We start from the raw sequence: 17611 nt of genomic DNA, 5'->3' as shown, positions 1-17611 counted from the left end.
AAATCAGTCAAGTGAAATTCTTGCCGCTGGACTTTCTTTGCGCATATTTTAACATTTTTCGTCAAGCAAATTGCAGTTAAAATGTCCTTTCTATCAGCAAGAATTTGTGTGCATGGGTTGATGTTTCTGCATGAGTTTCTGCCCATATGCAACCAATTAAATTGTCACAGAGTTCTCCATTAGCCTGTCATAAGGTCTGTTATTTGGGGCATTAGATATCAGTCATTATGTTTGCTCTCTTAGTTTGTAATGGAAAAGCCATTTCAAGCTTTTTTTTACTAAACTATTGGTTCAGCATCCCATTTAAAGACAGAAGCATTTTAGATAACAGTGTAAATTTAATGTGCAATTACAGATTAAAAAATGAGATGTAAAGAAATTACTTTTTAACTTTTACAAAATAGCCACAAGGCTGCAATTATAACAAATATTTTTGTTCAGAAGTTTAGAAGCGAAAAAACAAACTTGTTTTTAATTCTGAAGGTGAATTTTGTACCCAAATACATTATTTAGACCATTGCTTATCAATCTTTAACTGTACTGTGTAGTCTTCTTCTTCAGTGTCATTAGAATTTAGTCTGGTAATGTTGGAGTTATGAGATGAAACTGCATGAAACTCGAAATTTTTCTTTAAAAGAGAATACTATTAACAAATTTCTGTATCTAAAGATGAACATGTACACCTTAACTTAGTATTTTGTATAAAAATTTTCCTGTCAGAGCTGAACTGTTCAAATGTTAATGGACACCCATCAGTGTCTGCAGTCTACAAGGCTAACAAACTCAGCCTGATACATCATCACCTGATGAAATGGTCTGCACCTGCACTTTTTTAGCCTTGTTTACCACTCAAAGAGCTCTTACACAACCACCACATTCACCCATTAATACACAATCACACACTGCATGTGAGTCATACACGTGTTTGACATAGGCTGATGTCTCCTACGGACAACCATTAACCATGAAACTTACACAATTCAGTCCAACTCATCTGTATTTATATAGCAATGTGTCGAACATGCAAGTACAAACCAAAGTTCTTTACATGAAAGAACAATGGAAGTGACATAACAAAAAAAGCAATTTGTAAATAGCAATAAATACTCAAACAGGAATAGAGAGCAGCTGTAAATCATTTTCTTAAAACCTGAGAGTGTTTCTGTATCCTGCACTCAAACTGGCAGCTGAGAACTAAAAGCTCTGTCTCCCATTCTTGTCCTAAAAATACCAGGAATCACAATGAGGTCAGCAGTCTGGGAATGATGATGTTGTGCTAACGCAGGCAGGTAAAATCACAGTTCACCGCACACAAAGTTCCATTGTGGGTTCTTTATTTCTCCAGAACTAAAAACAATGAAAAATAAAATAAAAGAGCAGTATTAAACTGATTTGATTTTAAGTTTACAGACGTATTTTAGTGTCAGTAAGTCTTCCACTCTCCACTCTCTATGTCAAACATTAGGTTCACTCATGAACGTCTGCATTTCAGTGCAGCTGTTCTTTAGACAAAAGAAAATCAAGTTAAACTGCACATCAGTCTTTAAATGCATCTGTGATTTTCAGTAAACTCTGTACAAAATGTCCAAGTTAACACAAAATTTACTGACTGCAGCGGCGGTCTGCTGCACATTACATGAGGCATCACATACAGAGTAGAACATTAAAGATTATTTTAATAGTAGAAGAGATTGTTGGAGTACTTTGTCTTTCTGCTCCATGGGAAAATACATAAACAATAAAACAACCCAAGAAAAAAAAGCAATGGGCTGCAGAACAGGCCCTGTGCTGAATGCGTTAAAAAGTAACCCAGAAATGTGATATTGCACAAATTTGTACATGTTAAAAATTGTTTGGTAACTTTGGTAAAATTTATTTTTGTAGAGCACTTTTCATACAAAATGTAGCACAAAGAGCTTCACATAACAACAAAAGTGTAAAGACACACACCTGATCATAATTTCTCTCAAATGCACTTATGCACACACAAATGCACACACACTCACACAACATGCATGCACATGCAATTGTGACTCTGACCTCTAGCTTTTGACTCTTTAATTGTATATTAATAAGGAAATCTGCAAATCTGTGTGATTTACATGACTGCATGTCTGAGCTGCTTTCTGTGTCCATGGCAGAGTTCCACCCTGATGCCACACAACGACACATGCATGCACACACAGGTGAGCACGATTCCGTCAATGGACAGAGAGCACACGCTGGAAAACCTACCGTTAATGTAGGCATTTCTGAGCAGTGTTACGGCTTAAAAAGGATCCAGTTTTATTTGTAGATTTTATTAACATCAGCACGTTATCTGAGATCTGAACATCAGGAATATTTAAAGCGAGTTCACTGAATGAAACATCTCCATCAGGACATTTAAAATGTTTAACGTTTTTCTGTCAAGAGTGTTTACTTCATCACAGCGTTTCAGTCATTCATGGAAAACTGATCAGCAAAGAAATCTGGAAATGCAACGTGACTTCACAGCTGTTAAATGTGATGCTGTAATGTGTTGGCTACCTGTAACAGAGTTCATGAAGAGTTCATGAGCTGATTTTAAAGTTGCTAAGATTTACATCATGTTCATTACACCTGGGTGTAAGTTACACATATTAAACTGAAGAGTCAAAACAGTTTGTTTTATTCCATGGATGGATGTCGGGTCGGTGCCATCAACAAAATCAAACAAGATAAAAAAGCTATTATTGTCAAAAAGTTGCCAATCCTTTTCTTTCTTTCTTTCTTTCTTTCTTTCTTTCTTTCTTTCTTTCTTTCTTTCTTTCTTTCTTTCTTCCTTTCTTGCTTTCTTTCTTTCTTTCTTTCTTTCTTTCTTTCTTTCTTCCTTTCTTTCTTTCTTTCATCATAAACGGCGTCATTCTCTACATAGTTTTTGTAAATTTCGACTCATGCGAACATTCATGTGATTCTTTCTGCAGGTATTTTTTAAATGAAATCTTAAAGACAACTGCAGTGATGACAACTAAATTTACATTTCAATTGCACACAAAATTAATCTAAAATAGATCTTTCATGATGTTCATTAAAAGTCTGTTTGTGTCAGTGTGGTGAAGAACTCAGTGTACATTTAGTGACCTGTGCTGCATCTCCTTGAGGGAGTACTGACCCACCACAGCGAACACTGGATCTCAGAGGAGCTACGATGGGAAATATCAGCATCTGTGATGTACTTTGCAGCTCAGCTGCATTTCAGCTTCTCTCAATCACTTTGGATCCTTTTTTAGATAATCTTAGCATTCTCTAAACCGTTTGCTTGTCTCTCATATTAGTTTGATAGAACTTTACAAGTTTTTTGCATTTCTACAGTAGTTAATAAATAATCTAAAATGTGTAATTTGGTGTATTCATCCAATTTTTTTTTTTTTTTTTTTTTTACAGTGGTCATCCCTGTAAATGTTTTTTGCTGTCAGAACTACTGAATCACTTTTATTTGGCTTAATGCTGTTGTTTATCACCCTGAACATAATAGATTCTGACAAGTTTACCAGGAGGGGAAAAAAGAAAACAGCAGTAAATACACATCTGTGTTCATGCAGTGAATCTATTTATGTAGCAAATTATTACATGTTCTACAACCTGAAAGTTTCCCTTTTATCTTTCATGCAATGTCATTTATAATAAACTTATTGTTTTTAATGTCCATCCCAATAAAAAAAAATTGCACAAATTCAGATAAAAATAAATCAAGAAGTAATGTCTCTTGTGATTTTGCAGATTCTGTGGCACAGACAATCCTGGAACAAGCATGTATGTTTGATAGCTCCAGAGATCATTTTGCATGATGATGTAAAAACATTCGGCCCTAAAACAGGATTTCACCAAGAATCCACTAATGGGTTTTGATCAGCAAGCTATGTGCAAGTAGTAAAATTGAGCTCACTCTTCTGCACACATACTTCATCATTTGTCATTTGCCAAGACAAAGAGAATGAGGAAATACAACACTTTGAAAACAGAGATATTTTTTGTTTGCTGTGCTGTTACTTGGATATGAAGCAAACTGATATATAACCCTGTACATCATCCTCCCTGCTTGTTCGTCATGTGCCCACACACAGCTGACTCATATTCTAAACCAATAACAAGGTGGTAACTTGGAGCAAAATCAACCTAAACAAGAGTTCAGCTTCACCTTTGCAATGTTTCTTTAAATGAGTAATCCATATTATGTCATCATATTCTTTGGCATGTCCCAATAAATAATCAATTATTAGGGTCAAATCTAATTAGGAGCTTTGGAACCAACACATTTATTGACTTTCATAAGCTTTCAGAAGTACATACATGCTGTAAGTTGTTGTAGTGTTTGAAAGTTGAACCAGAAGAATGAAACCCTGAAGCTGTGCATCATCATAGATGGTGATTTATTCACTAATTCACAGATTTATTCACTACGCATGGATAACCCCAACTTAGTGTGAGCTCGAGGTTATGTCATGTGTGCATGACCATCTTTTTAAACCCTCCATGAAATCAATTTAGACTTTTTAAAGTGTTTTTCATATGCTCAGTCTTGCTTTATACATTACATATAGATTAGTGTGTGACCTATCCATGACAAGTTTTTGTGGTAAGTTTACTTTGTGGTATTTTATGATTTCTAATGTCCTAAGAAAAGACTTGAAGATGTTGAAAACTTCTGCACAACGCAGTGTTTGTTAAGTCTGCATCCAAGAAATGTGCCATTAATTTAAACAGAGATTTGTATACCTTGACCTTGTTTTTTATGAGTAAATGGCTGCTGCAGATGGATTAGCCAAACCATGACACTAATTATTACAGAGCCATCTATAAATTCTATTTTGGGGCTCTTAATATGATGAAGTTCTAGATCTTTAGGTCTTCTGGTTTGCGTTACACAAATAGTAATAATAAATAAAAAAATAAATAAATGCGAAGAATGGAAGCTTTCTGACTCTCTTTTTAATTTTTCTAAGAAAAATAAAAAAATAACTTATATTTGGTTTGACCTACTTTTTAAGGTACTTGACGTGGTTTGGAAACCATCAGCAGAATTTGTCCACATCAGATGCTTCTGTCACTTCTTGTAACCTCAGACTGATTGAGTCAGTCAAGGCTCGACGAGGACAATACCATCTGCTGCAGGACTCCTTGTTCTTCTGTCACAGTGCATGTCTTTTCATGATTAGAACTATTTATTTTGGATTCCTGCTGTGTACCAGAATGAAACAGACTGGCCACATACTCCCCTGATGCTAAATGAATTTCATTTGAACCTCTGAAGTGCCTAAAACTCTTGGGCATTTGTTGATCATATTTGGAGAACAGGCTCTTAAAGAGACTTAGTGCCAGTCGTGCGAGTGTTTGAATACAAAGACGGGCATTTGGAAAGCATCAGACGGCCTATATATGGAGTCAAGCTGGAGGGACTGAAGTTTTAAGATTGGCATGGCTTCATTTCCCAATCAGCAACCCTGTAAACACTGTGGCAGGGCTTGTTACAGTAAAGCATTTCTGTAAACAGAAACTGATTTGTCTAAAAGAAAAGTAAGACTTGTTTAAAAGCATTTTTATACAGTAACAGCCCCTTATAAGTATTTGCTTTCTCCTCTCATTGGGTGCAGCTTTTTTTACCTTGAAATTGAATATAGAACAATGAAAACCAAATGTATGATGTCATGAACTGTGCAAAACGTGCCTGGAAACTGTCCAGATCTCAGCCACACTGAAAGGAGTTATTGAGGGGTGTGAGCAGCAAGACCTGAAACTCAGATGAGATTAGCTGTTGCTCCATCATGTGCCAAGAGCCACAGTTGTTCCTCATCTTCCCCTGAGCTCATTATTTTTTCTCATATGCCTCTATATAAACCCTCTATGATGAATCTTTGTTTGTGAATCAACCGACTGATGATGCTGCCTCTATTCTTAATGCTCGAAGTGTCGACCTTACATGTGGTGACTGATGTTGAGTCAAACAGTGTCAGATTTGTTAAAAGTTCTGTGATTTCATTGTGTAAATGTGTGTAAATTCAAGCTGAATCTCTCTTGAAGAGCTTTTCAGTTTATTATTATGTTCAGCAACAGTTACTTGGTATTATCATAATTTGTTTCTCAGAGCAAAGATCGCTTCTTAAATTGGATTTTATTACCTGTTAACTCGAATTAACTCCTCAGTTTTCACTGCAGCATGGTCTCAAAACTTGTCAACAACTTTTCTAAGACCTGTCTGTGTGGGTTGTTAGTCTGGCATTGCATGTTACTGCAGCACCACCTTGTGTTTGATAAAAGAAGGTGAACACTCAGTGGACAACCCTGTAAGGAGACAGAAATGATGACTAAAATTATGGCTAATTTTTACTTTATATTTCTGGATTTATAGCACAAATGTTGTAAGGATGATTTATAAAATAAATTTAATCCCCCACTTGGTAAGCATTCTTCTTGTTTCTTTCTAAATTTATAAAGTGAACAGACGTTACAGCACCATTCTCTGTCCTTCCTGAGTTCCCTTGTTCTATTTATTATTTTGACTTTTACTGAGTGAAAAAAACGAGTAGTCGGTCGGGCCGTCAAACATCCTGTGAGCTCAACTCAAGAGGTGTTATCAGCACCGTCTTGAGCTCAGTACTGTTTCTTGTGCAAACCAGAAAGTTTCCCATGCGCAAGAGAAGCCAGTATTTGATTTTTTTCATTCTTCTTGAAAGAAATATCAGCTTTTCAAATCAAATCAAATCAAACTTTATTTATAAATCACTTTTCATGCCACAGGCAACACAAAGTACTTTACATTATTAAAAACACTTATGCATATCAGAAATAAAACAAGCCTTTGCATACATCAAAGTAGAATTACATAACAATGAAAACACTCATTAAAACTTTTCACACACGTATACACACATACCATCATTTATTTCAGTGGATAAATTTAAGGCAATCATAAAGAGTGTGGTAAAGGAGACATGTGTTTGTTTTTCTTGAGAGGCTCACTGTATTTTTAAATAGTTGTTGTAAATCTTAATGTGTTTATCTTGTTTAATCTTTATGTATTTGTAAACTGTATTTGGCTGCAACTTTGGCCAGGTCTCTCTTGTAAAAGAGATTCTGAATCTCAATGGGACTTCCTGGTTAAATAAAGGTATAAATAAAAAAAATACCAAGCAGCCCCACCCCCATCCTGTACAAACATGACTCTAATTTCTGTCAACTGAATGTTGGTATAAAATACGAAAGGTGATAAGCATCCGGCCTGATGCTGCTGTGAGGAAACAAGTTTAAAACGCCTACAAATTAGTGATTGTAAAAAAAAAGGGCTGTGATGCTGCAGTCCTGAACCAGCCAGGGACCCCCTGCTCATCATGGCGGACATGCTTGCTCACAATCACAAAACTTTGAAGTAGGCTATATTGTAAATTTATAAAATCTGATAAGATTTTTTTTTTGTTTGTTTGTTTTTTTGTTTTGGTAAAATTATCTTTTAAAAACAGCTTTTTTCCCAAGTGAATGTAAAACACTTCCATAAAAATGAACGTATTAGTTGTTTTTGTCTTTGCAGGCATATTCTTATATGGGAACATATAAGAATATTTTGACACAGGTTAGTGCAATGCAATGGTAGGTGTGCTGATTTCAGGTTAGATGACGCTATATAACTCATAAATTGTGGACCAAATGAAACCAGACGTAGAAATAGATGATACCAGTTGCTTTTTTAATGATGACCTCAGGCTGATGAAGCCGGAAATCTGTCTCAGGACTCATAAAGAGACATGCACATATTAAGCTAAATATAGGCGCTTGCAGCAATAATTGGGCTCTGGAAAATTCAAGAATTTGAACGCTTAACACTTGTTGACCTCAGAGACCTGAAATCTCGTCAATCAGGGAATTTGAACCTTTAACCTTTGTATCCTATAAGAGAGAGTGACTTAATAATTGCAACCCCTGGGGAGACATGGTCTTCCACTCAACTTTTCACAAATGCAGGGAATGAAACATGAAAAACTGGGGTATTGATGTAGGATACAGAAGCATCTGCACACATTATGACGTGTGCAGAGATTTACTGTCTCAGGTGCACCAAACCTGTTTGTATAGTGCTTCATAGCACCATACAGATGGACAAAGACCCAGTACATAATGGGTAAATTAGGGGTATTAATACTTTTTTTTTTGGCATATTTTACTGGCAAGTATCTAAGTACCTACTTGATATATCAATATCAATATGCCCATCACTAATGTATATAATATAATATCAGTATTTGTGTTACTAGTCAAGAATAACTGAAAATGACTTTCTCTTTGGAATGATGCTGCTGTAGCTCTAAATATCTACAAAATTATAGTGTGTGAACATTATCTCAACAAAGGCCAGCTCTGATAAAGTGAAGCAGAACAAAAATAGAGAGGTTTCCGTACAAAACAGTTCAGTTCTCCAAAATAGTCATTGTGGTACATTTTGGCACCATCCCAACCCCCAGTTATAAAACTAATTTATTCAAAACACATAAAATCTGCATTTTATTCCTTCACTGTGAGCGACACATGACCTACATATGATGAGTCCTATTTATTTCAAGCAAGTAGAGATAAGTGGTCATTACCAAATTCTTGTTACATAAGTGTACCTTAGATGCAACAGCTTCACAAAAAAGTATTGATTTTCATGAAGGTGGTCTCATGGACTGTTTATTTTGTTGGGACAAAGGTCAAACCTTTGATTATGGAGCTTCTGCTGAAAGCAAAGAGTGACAACTCACTGACTTCAGCGGATGGTGATTTGTGAGGACATATTCAAAGTTTTGGGGCATGCTAAATTAAAATGCAACTCTGTTCATGTCTTCTGGTTATTCCAACATCTGGTAATCTGCACAGCATCTAGTCAAAAGTCAAGGGGTGCTAGTAAACGACTCACCTCCAAACAGAAAGTTACTTTAACATTAAGTGACACATACAAGTATATAAGAGAATACCAACAGAACAATATTGCAGGTAATTTTGACACATTTGGGGGACACTACCCACACATTAGGCTGTGTTGCTCATTTCACAAACGTATTAAAGGTTATACCTCGTTGGAAAAGTGACTAATGAAGCTTTCCAATAATGTATAATATAGTACCAACTGGTCTTTATTAAAGAGGAGAAATAATCAGCTAAACACATTATTCCTTAAAATTTGTACTGGGTTTTTATTTACCCGTCCACCTCTGTGAGCTTTTGGACCTTTCTGTTTGCTGTACAGCACAGAGAAAACATCAGGAAATATATATATATATATATCTGATAAAGATTAATGCAAGCTGACACGCATACACACACATTCAATTCAGTCAACACTGGTTGAGTAGTGCTGCACATGGGTTGATTAAATTAGAAGATGAAGTCGCACCATGTAATAGGACATGTGTGTGTAGTCATGTTAATCATGCTTTTTGTGCAAGATTTCATTTTATTTTATTTTTTATTTGAATGCCTTTTATTATCATTGAACAATGCACAATGAAATCCCGAGCTGCTCCCTATGGCAGAATAAAATGAAAAAACTTATTATTTTCATGAACAGCAGATGTAACAAAAATAGCACAAGCACTCGACAATACTAAAACAGCAAAAATTAAAAGCTGTTTTAAAAAGTCACACATTGTGTTGCACATTGCTAGTATAGATGCTCAGTTTCTTTAGGAGTATTCATATTTATTTACTTCATATTTTTATTTTATTTTTATGTTTTTTCCATCATTTTGAGCTTTTAGATTGTACGAGCTGCTTTACTCCTCTGTTGAAAATGCTGTTTTCAAACTTTAGAACTCAGCATTGTCCTTGATTAAACTAAACATTGCCAAGAGTAGATCAAGTGACATCCAACCCACTGATTATCCTTATTGATCCCAAAGAAGAGAGTTTGACTGCTGTGCTAATAAACTCAATTGTGCAACTCAGTGGCTGATTGGCTGGAATAGATAAAAAGCAGCATTCCTAGAGATACGTTTAGGGAGGGGAGCTGTGGTCAAGGGTTATATTTACCTTAGATAACGGGAGGGGTAGGGATTGTGTTGAGTGTGTGTGTGTGTATGTGAATGTTTATGTGAGTCAAGGAACGCAAGCACATTTACAGTAAACAGAGGCAAGATATAAAGGGTCACCATTTCCCCCTCGGGGTATCTCTCCTACCAGGGTGTGTGTGAGAGACGGTGTGTTTGTGAGTCAACTCAGGCCTTAACAATGAAGACCTGTGTCCTGCTGTTGCTGGTGTTGGGGTGCATGCACATCCACGGTGCACCGGTGGAGCAGGATGGCCTGATACCAGAATCATGTGATGATGCATCAGTTGTGAAGGCTGCTCATTCAGCTCTCACCAAGATCAACCAGGATCGAAAGGAGGGCTACATCTTCACCCAGCACCGCCTGTCCAACGCACATGTGGCAAAACATGTAAGTCTTATAAATAAAGTACTCCATGATGATGATTTTTATAAAGAGCAGATCCCATGATTGTAATACCTATTTACTTAAGAATTACTTCTTAAAAAAGAAAAACGATCTTGCAAACCCTTTTATCCATTAATAGAATAGAATAGAATAGAATAGAATGCATTGCATGTCATTGCATGAGGCACTAAATTAAATTTGGTGTCGCTCATTAAACAAGATCTGTATGCAGTCACATTGGCACAAGCACAAACAGTTGATAATAAATATTTATAGAATCTTTTAAAAAGAAATATGCAAAAAATCAAGTAGATAAAGCAGAATTAAAGTGGCCTTTTGTAGTTTTTCTATTTAGGAGTTTTTTATATGGCTGTAGAAGGCAGAGTGTAGTTCATAAATGGCTGTTTCTGGACCTGGAAGTGCAAGTCTTTAGAGATTTATAGCATCTTCCAGACAGTAGTATTACAAGCTGGCTGTGAAAAGAGTGGGAGCTGTCCCTAAATATGTGGCAGCGAGACCTGTAAATGTCCTCAGGGGGCGGCAGTGAGAAACCAGTGATCTTTTTATGACCCTCAGCAGTGTTAACCAGACACTGACGTAGATTAAAGAATAAAACTAAAACGTAAAACAGTTTCTCTTTTAGGAATTTGCAGTGTCACTGAAGATTTTTTATTATGATTTTGGGGCTGTAAAAGCATTGAAACTATTTTTCTTTAACTAACTGACCAAATACTAATGTGTAAAAGCATCAAATGTGTCATCAGTCAGTCAACAGTGATGTTACTGAAAGTGTACAAAAAAAATTAACAAGAAAAACAAAAAAAAAAAAAAAAAAAGTATGTATATATGTAACATGTATATTATGTTCCCCACTGGTGTTACCGCAGATAAATATACAGATTAAACAGTTAAAGAATATAAATCAGTTTTCAGTTTACAGAACAAGTCATCTCTAGATCTGATTTGCTAAATTTTCTGAGGTCAAACGAATAAATAAATTTCAGACAGAACTGTTTCAGATTTGTTTGGACTTTGTGAAATCTGGAGCTATGGTTGCCATGGAAATATTAGTGCCTTGTTATCAAGAATTTTCAGGCTTTTGGTGTCATTTTTTTAAATATTCCTGCATTAAGTTATAAAATGTGACCATTCTGTATGTGTTTGTGTCCCAGGGAGAGGCTGGTGTGGTTTACTACCTGACTCTTGATGTCGTGGAGACGAAATGCAGTGTTGTCAGTAGGAAGGACTGGAAGTTGTGTGAGGCTCGTTCAACTGCAGAAATGCCGGTTAGAACACAAGTTTACACATTCGCACATATGCAGAGAAGTTAATTAATTCCTGTACTTTGCTCTTATCGCTAAAGCTGTCTTAGTCTTAGAGTCTTAGAGTTCCGTTTCTCAGTATACTTAGTACTTGTCAGTACTTGTTTTTTCCTTGTGTACTTCTTTTACATCATCAGTCAAGGCCCAAGTACTGTTCCAAATAAAAGTATTCATTATTATTATTATTATTATTATTATTATTATTATTTTAGGTAATGTGGGTTTTAATTAATTTTAAGCAACACTATTTTTTTTTCATTTATTGTTTTTTGTTTTCTTATTTGTATCGTACCGCATCCACCTCCTTAGTTTCGTCGCTTCCTCCTCAGCTTCAAGGCAGACCTTGCCAGCAGCAGCTGCGATCACTGATTGGCCCATATTGAACCAATTTGTACCTTTTGTGCAATTTTGTCTGCAAATGTAAGTTTTTTTGTGGCAGCGGCATCACACCGGATAGGCCTTCCAAATCTGTAGGATGTAATCAAACAAAAAACAATGGCGACAATAGAGGTTAGCATTTGGTCAATTTTGAGATCACAGCGGAAAAAAAAACAGCAGCAGTATCATAAATGTTAGTTGGTAAATGGTAAATGGTCCGTACATACAAAGCGCTTTTCTGTATCAGGAATGATACCCAAAGCGCTTTACATTATACATCACATTCACCGATTCACACACACATGCACACACTGATGGGGGAAGCTGCCATCAGTGTCGGCCCCTAAACTTTCCATAACTTTTTTCCAGCAGCAGCGAGATCCAAACACGAACACGTGACACATGCCGTTAATTTCTTAAGAAACACACAAACGTAGCTTCAAACTAACGCAAGATACGCTTAGTCGTTGTGTTATCATACCAACAAACACACAAACTTTCTTTAGAAGTGACCAGTAACTTATGACGTGTTGCCTTTAGGGTTATGATCGGTTACATCCTATTAACACGGCCATGGTTGACATTATTCTTGAGACTTTGATTTTCATTTTAAATCCAAAAACTCATATTTGTGTTTATTGGCAGAACAATTAAATGCTGCCCTCATTGATGTATGTGTTATTGCAGGTATATGGACAATGCAAAGCTGTCATCTATATCAGTAGAGTGCACAGAGTAGTGCGTCTGTACAAATACAACTGTGTTATCAGACCAGGTAAATATCACATTTTTAACACTAAATGGATTTCCGTTGTGTTTTTTTCTTTGCATTAATAAGACTGCTTTTCTTGAAACCAGTTGGTAGAAAGATGTTGTGCCATTTGTTTATTTTCCAACAATTACTTTAGATTTGCATCAATGGTTGTTTTAAATGGTAAACACAGCTATAGTAAATATGCTCAACTAGTGTTTTTTTGTCTGCTTGTTTGTTTGGTTTATTAGTGCACCAGAAAACATATTAGCAAACAATCAAAACAGTCAAAAGACAGACAGAAAAAAGAGAGGTAAAAGATCAGCAAAACAACAGTTGGGACAGTAGAAACTGATATAAGTTCATCCAGATAGCAGAGGAGTCATTCAGTTGGCCAAAGTATATTGATAAATCAGAATGATCAACTCCAGCTGCAGCATGTCAATTTATCAAGTTACTGTTGCATGAAAGGTTTTTTAGCAAAACAGAACCATGACCATAATCTAGGACCCCTTGATTTGCAGTATTCTTCATAAAAGTGCACACTGAAAAACAAGCACACGTTTTTGCAAAGTTGATTGGTCAGAGAAGCAACACACCAGGCTTTCTTCCCATTAAAATCAGAGCAGGGAGGACCATAGGTCAGTGGAGGAGCAGGGACAGGGCAAATTTGCATATTCAGAGAGACTGAAATACTAATTAAGTCTATGGGTGAAGGTTTGCATGAAGATTTTCAGCTCAATAGATCTTGAGGTTTGGAATTAAAGTAAAAGTGGTGGTTTTTAAAACTAATTAATCTTTCTATAGGCAAAGTTGAAAAATTAAAGGACGTTTGCTCATAAAGCACAATTTTTGGAATGGGTACACTGAAAAACAGTTTTTCTTTATCCTCAGTTCCTGCACGTAGGGTGTCAGAAATATGTCCAGACTGCCCAGGTTTAATCGGTAAAGATAATGAAGAGGTCAAGAAGACAGTGACTCTCTCACTGCAGAAGTTCAACAGCGAGAGTGGGCTGAACAATCATTTTGCTCTTCTTAGCATCTCCCGTGCTACTGCTGGGGTAAGTTTTTTACATGTCTACCAATATCCAGATATTTCATGCTTGGATGGATGGATGGATGGAGGGATGGATGGATTTTGGGGGTTGGTTGTACCATTCAACCAGCTGTAATTTTCTTTCCATGCAGCCTTTGTTCTACCTCTCCAGCTCTTTTCCTGGCTGCCTAATATTTTTTCGACCAAATATTTCAGACATTTGTCGCTATTCTTTTGTCTAACATTTTCTACATTTATTTGTGTTTGGTGTCAAGATGGCCATGAAAATGTATTACCATGTGGAGTACACCATCCAAGAGACCTCCTGCACCAGGACCTCAGCAACTGATAACTGCCCTCTGATGACATGCGAGTTCGCTGTGAGTTGTGGAAAATTTCTGTTTGTTTTTAAGTGTAATCATGATCAGAGTGATTGGCTTTTAAATACCACGATTTCCAATTTCGTCTGTAAAGAGAAATGCAGTTGTAATCCCTCATGTGGTGCTTTTATTAATGCTAGATCTACACCAGGACCAGGCTCAGTACAGTAGAGCAGCTGACCCCCTAATGAAAACATAACTTTTAAACAGTGATAAATTACACATTTTACCGGATATCATAAATTTGTATAACTGGTGTGTTAATTTACTTCTCAAATACTATATAAAATCACTCAGATACTGTTATTGTGGCCAAGTGAAGAAATGTTTACAAGTTCACTTTAGAAGTTGTCCAACCAGTCAGTCAGATGTTGTGTGAGTTTGTGTGTGTTGAGCATTTGTGTTTATAACTGTATGGTTTTAACAAGCTGTCGAAATTTACATTTTATCTGAACAAGAAATATTGTGTGAACTGCACTGTATGTGCATAAGTTTATCTCATAGTGAATATATTTATATGGTTACAGTTGATGGTGTAATTCTTCAACTGGAAAGGGAGCAGAAATAACTGTATACAGGTGTTACAGCAGAGAACTGCTTTAATATTCAGTTTGTTTCACTATCACACTCTGTTAAATCCACGGGTAAATTCCACTTCTTCTCTTACTTTTTTCTTGTTCTTCTCTACTTAGCACAAGGGATTCTGTACTGCATCCCTTTACTACCTCCCCGACAATGAAGAAAAGATTTCTGTAAACTGTGAGATCTATGAGCCTGAGGTAAGCCTTATGATGACAGAGGTTTTGACAGAATCTTTTAATGTATTTTTGTATAAAAACTACAAAATTTAGATTTTTTTTTTTTTTAATTTAAGATTTCAGTATTTTGATGTACCACACATCGTGTATCATTTATTCATTATGTGTGTTCTTTAGGCTGCTGAGAGGGAGAAGAAACTCCACCTGCTGGGCGGAGAGACTGACCACAGCCACAATGACACGGACTCACACAACCATGACCACGACGCCGCTCACTCTGCCGACAAATCACACACACACGACCACGTGCACGACCACACCAAGGGTCACTCTAATCAGGACGACACCCACAAGCACGCTGACGGCAGTGACCACCACCACACACATGACCACAAGCCAGGCAGCGCCCACAGGCATGCCCACGATCACTCCCACGATCACGGGCATGGCCATGATCACGTGCACACTCATCACGCCAAGGCACACAACCACAGTGGTGACTTCCCTCACCAGCACCATGACTACAAGCATGCAGATGGCGTGCATACCCACCAGCATGACCACGAGCTTGCTCTGGACCACAACCATAAGCACGCTCACCTGCATGAGCACGAGCACCACCATCATCACCACAGCCATGAGCATGAGAACGAAACACACGACCACCCAGAAGGTATGGTAAGGATGCTGCCCTCCATGGACCAGCCTATGATCCTGCCTTCCTTCCCAGATGTCCCCGCCGGTGGACCTGAAGTTGGAGTCACCCTCCCCCTCAAGCCAGACCCTCAGATTCCAGGGGTAACAGAGCCCACCATCCTGCCCTTCCCTACCTCAGTCTCAGCCAAGTGCCCCCCTCCAAAGGTAGGAAACGACCTGGTGGAGAAACTTTTCGCTGAAGACCCCATGTTCAAGCCCACCGCGTAAAGAAGCCTGTGGAACTAAAATAAAAACAGTTCCTAAACCACTGACAGATTTAAGCAAAGAAAAGACAAGAAAACTATTACATACATTTGCATTCACCTAACTGATTGTATGTCTTGACTTTCAACCGTTTAATAAAGAGCGTGCACAAAAAATTAGATTTATTACCTTTTTATCTGCTTGTAACAACATGTGCATGAGTAATAAAGTAATATAACCACTAAGCTTGTGATTTTCTGCAACACATCTGCTATCATCATGCCTGCATTCACATGGAAAAACCATTTCAAAGTGTATCAGTGTTCATCCATCCAACCATCCATTCATTGTCTCTGGGAGGGTTGGGGTTCAACCTGGGCAGGTCACCAGCCCATTGTGGTATCAGTGTTCAAAACTAGGTTATTGCACTGAATGCTTTACCCTTACAGTGAGTAGATTGGCAGCCCTGTTATGCTGTAGGGCTCATCTTACTGGTTTGGCTCCACTAAAGAAACAAAATTAATTGCAAATCAGTGCAACGTAGTTCTGACTGATCCCTTTGATCATATGATGACATATTTGTATGTTTGGTTCTCCTATAGGATGCTAATTCAAACATACAAGACAGGTGGTCACTGAATGACATGATAAACATAACGCTGCTCATATGAACTGTCTGCAGATTTCCAGTTTAACACCTATGCAACATGTTAAGTCAGCAAATCCTCACAAGACAATTAATACCTAACAAGACCAAATGATGCAGATGATGTGGCTTCACAACTTCCCTTCATTTCTCACATCTGGATGTTTTTCAGGTTATCTGTTACAGGTTGCATGAAATGAAATAGTTATTGTGTGTTTGGTGAAAGGGGCATAACTTGTTTGGATCCAATGTACTTGCCCCACAACTAATTCCTTCCATGTTTCCTGTAACTGAAATTGAACAAAAACTTTGGCTTGTTGCCCTATTTCAACATTACAACTAATCCTTCAAAAAGTCTGTGCTTTTCCAGTCATTTTTCAAAGAAAAATTACTTGTTTATTTAGAAACAGTTTACAGAAAAATTAGGCTTTTTAGTTATTTCTAAAGTTATTGACAACACTGATTGTGAATTATCACGGGGCTTGTTCTCAAGCATACTGTCCTCCACAGGCTGTAGAACCCTCTAAACCTCATATAAAACAGATTGTACAGCATCTCAACTCCAAACTGACTCAGAAGCTAGCATTGTACAATAATTCTAATGGAAAATATTAATAATTCTTTATTGTCCTTAAGCATTCACATAATGAACTTTCTTTCTGTAACTCCTAACTCTAAAATCAATTATATATATGATAAATTAAAAACACATAATAGTAAAAGACACAAAAATACAGTAAATTAGACAATAAATATTTTTAAAAGGGTGTGTGCAAATATATGCAGTTGACTAGCGACAGAAATGTCCCTGAGACAATGTGCAATAAAGCAAATGGTGTATCTCAGACAGTCTCGGAATATTCAGGGGGGGGTAGGTGAGTCTGTATTTGTGTATGTGTACTGAAGGGATGTTGGTGAGACAGATTTCACAATCTTCACAAACTGCTCGTCCTAAAGGCAGGGTACACCCTGGAGAGGTGACCAGGCCCGTCTGTCTCGGGCCTACTATTCATTATTT

The 17611-nt window shown here is 37.1% G+C and overlaps 1 protein-coding gene and 1 long non-coding RNA gene across 2 annotated transcripts; one reads left to right on the top strand and one right to left on the bottom strand.

The window, feature by feature from the left end:
• Nucleotides 1-891: 891 nt before the first annotated feature.
• Nucleotides 892-12803, bottom strand: LOC121653558. The gene is made up of 3 exons (XR_006012815.1): nucleotides 12604-12803; nucleotides 6197-6210; nucleotides 892-902 (listed from the first exon to the last, which is right to left on the bottom strand). It is a non-coding gene; the product is annotated as an uncharacterized LOC121653558 (long non-coding RNA).
• On the top strand, nucleotides 10153-16192 carry LOC121653556 (histidine-rich glycoprotein-like). The gene is made up of 7 exons (XM_042007109.1): nucleotides 10153-10425; nucleotides 11595-11708; nucleotides 12810-12897; nucleotides 13768-13934; nucleotides 14185-14289; nucleotides 14982-15068; nucleotides 15225-16192. Exons 1-7 carry the CDS (start codon nucleotides 10216-10218, stop codon nucleotides 15969-15971), a joined length of 1518 nt encoding a protein of 505 aa, XP_041863043.1. The 5' UTR covers nucleotides 10153-10215; the 3' UTR covers nucleotides 15972-16192.
• Nucleotides 16193-17611: the final 1419 nt, after the last annotated feature.

The sequence above is a fragment of the Melanotaenia boesemani genome, chromosome 14, assembly GCF_017639745.1.
Source record: "Melanotaenia boesemani isolate fMelBoe1 chromosome 14, fMelBoe1.pri, whole genome shotgun sequence".
Classification (NCBI taxonomy): Eukaryota; Metazoa; Chordata; class Actinopteri; order Atheriniformes; family Melanotaeniidae; genus Melanotaenia; species Melanotaenia boesemani.
Note: the sequence above shows the minus strand (reverse complement) of the source record. Positions and strands in the feature narration are given on the sequence as shown.

Excerpts from the sequence above, each read along its gene's own strand:
- LOC121653556 (XM_042007109.1), top strand. The coding sequence starts at position 10,216 with ATGAAGACCTGTGTCCTGCTGTTGCTGGTGTTGGGGTGCATGCACATC. Across the intron at positions 10,426-11,594 it reads ACGCACATGTGGCAAAACAT|GGAGAGGCTGGTGTGGTTTA; the intron begins GTAAGTCTTATA and ends TTTGTGTCCCAG. Across the intron at positions 14,290-14,981 it reads TGATGACATGCGAGTTCGCT|CACAAGGGATTCTGTACTGC; the intron begins GTGAGTTGTGGA and ends TTCTCTACTTAG.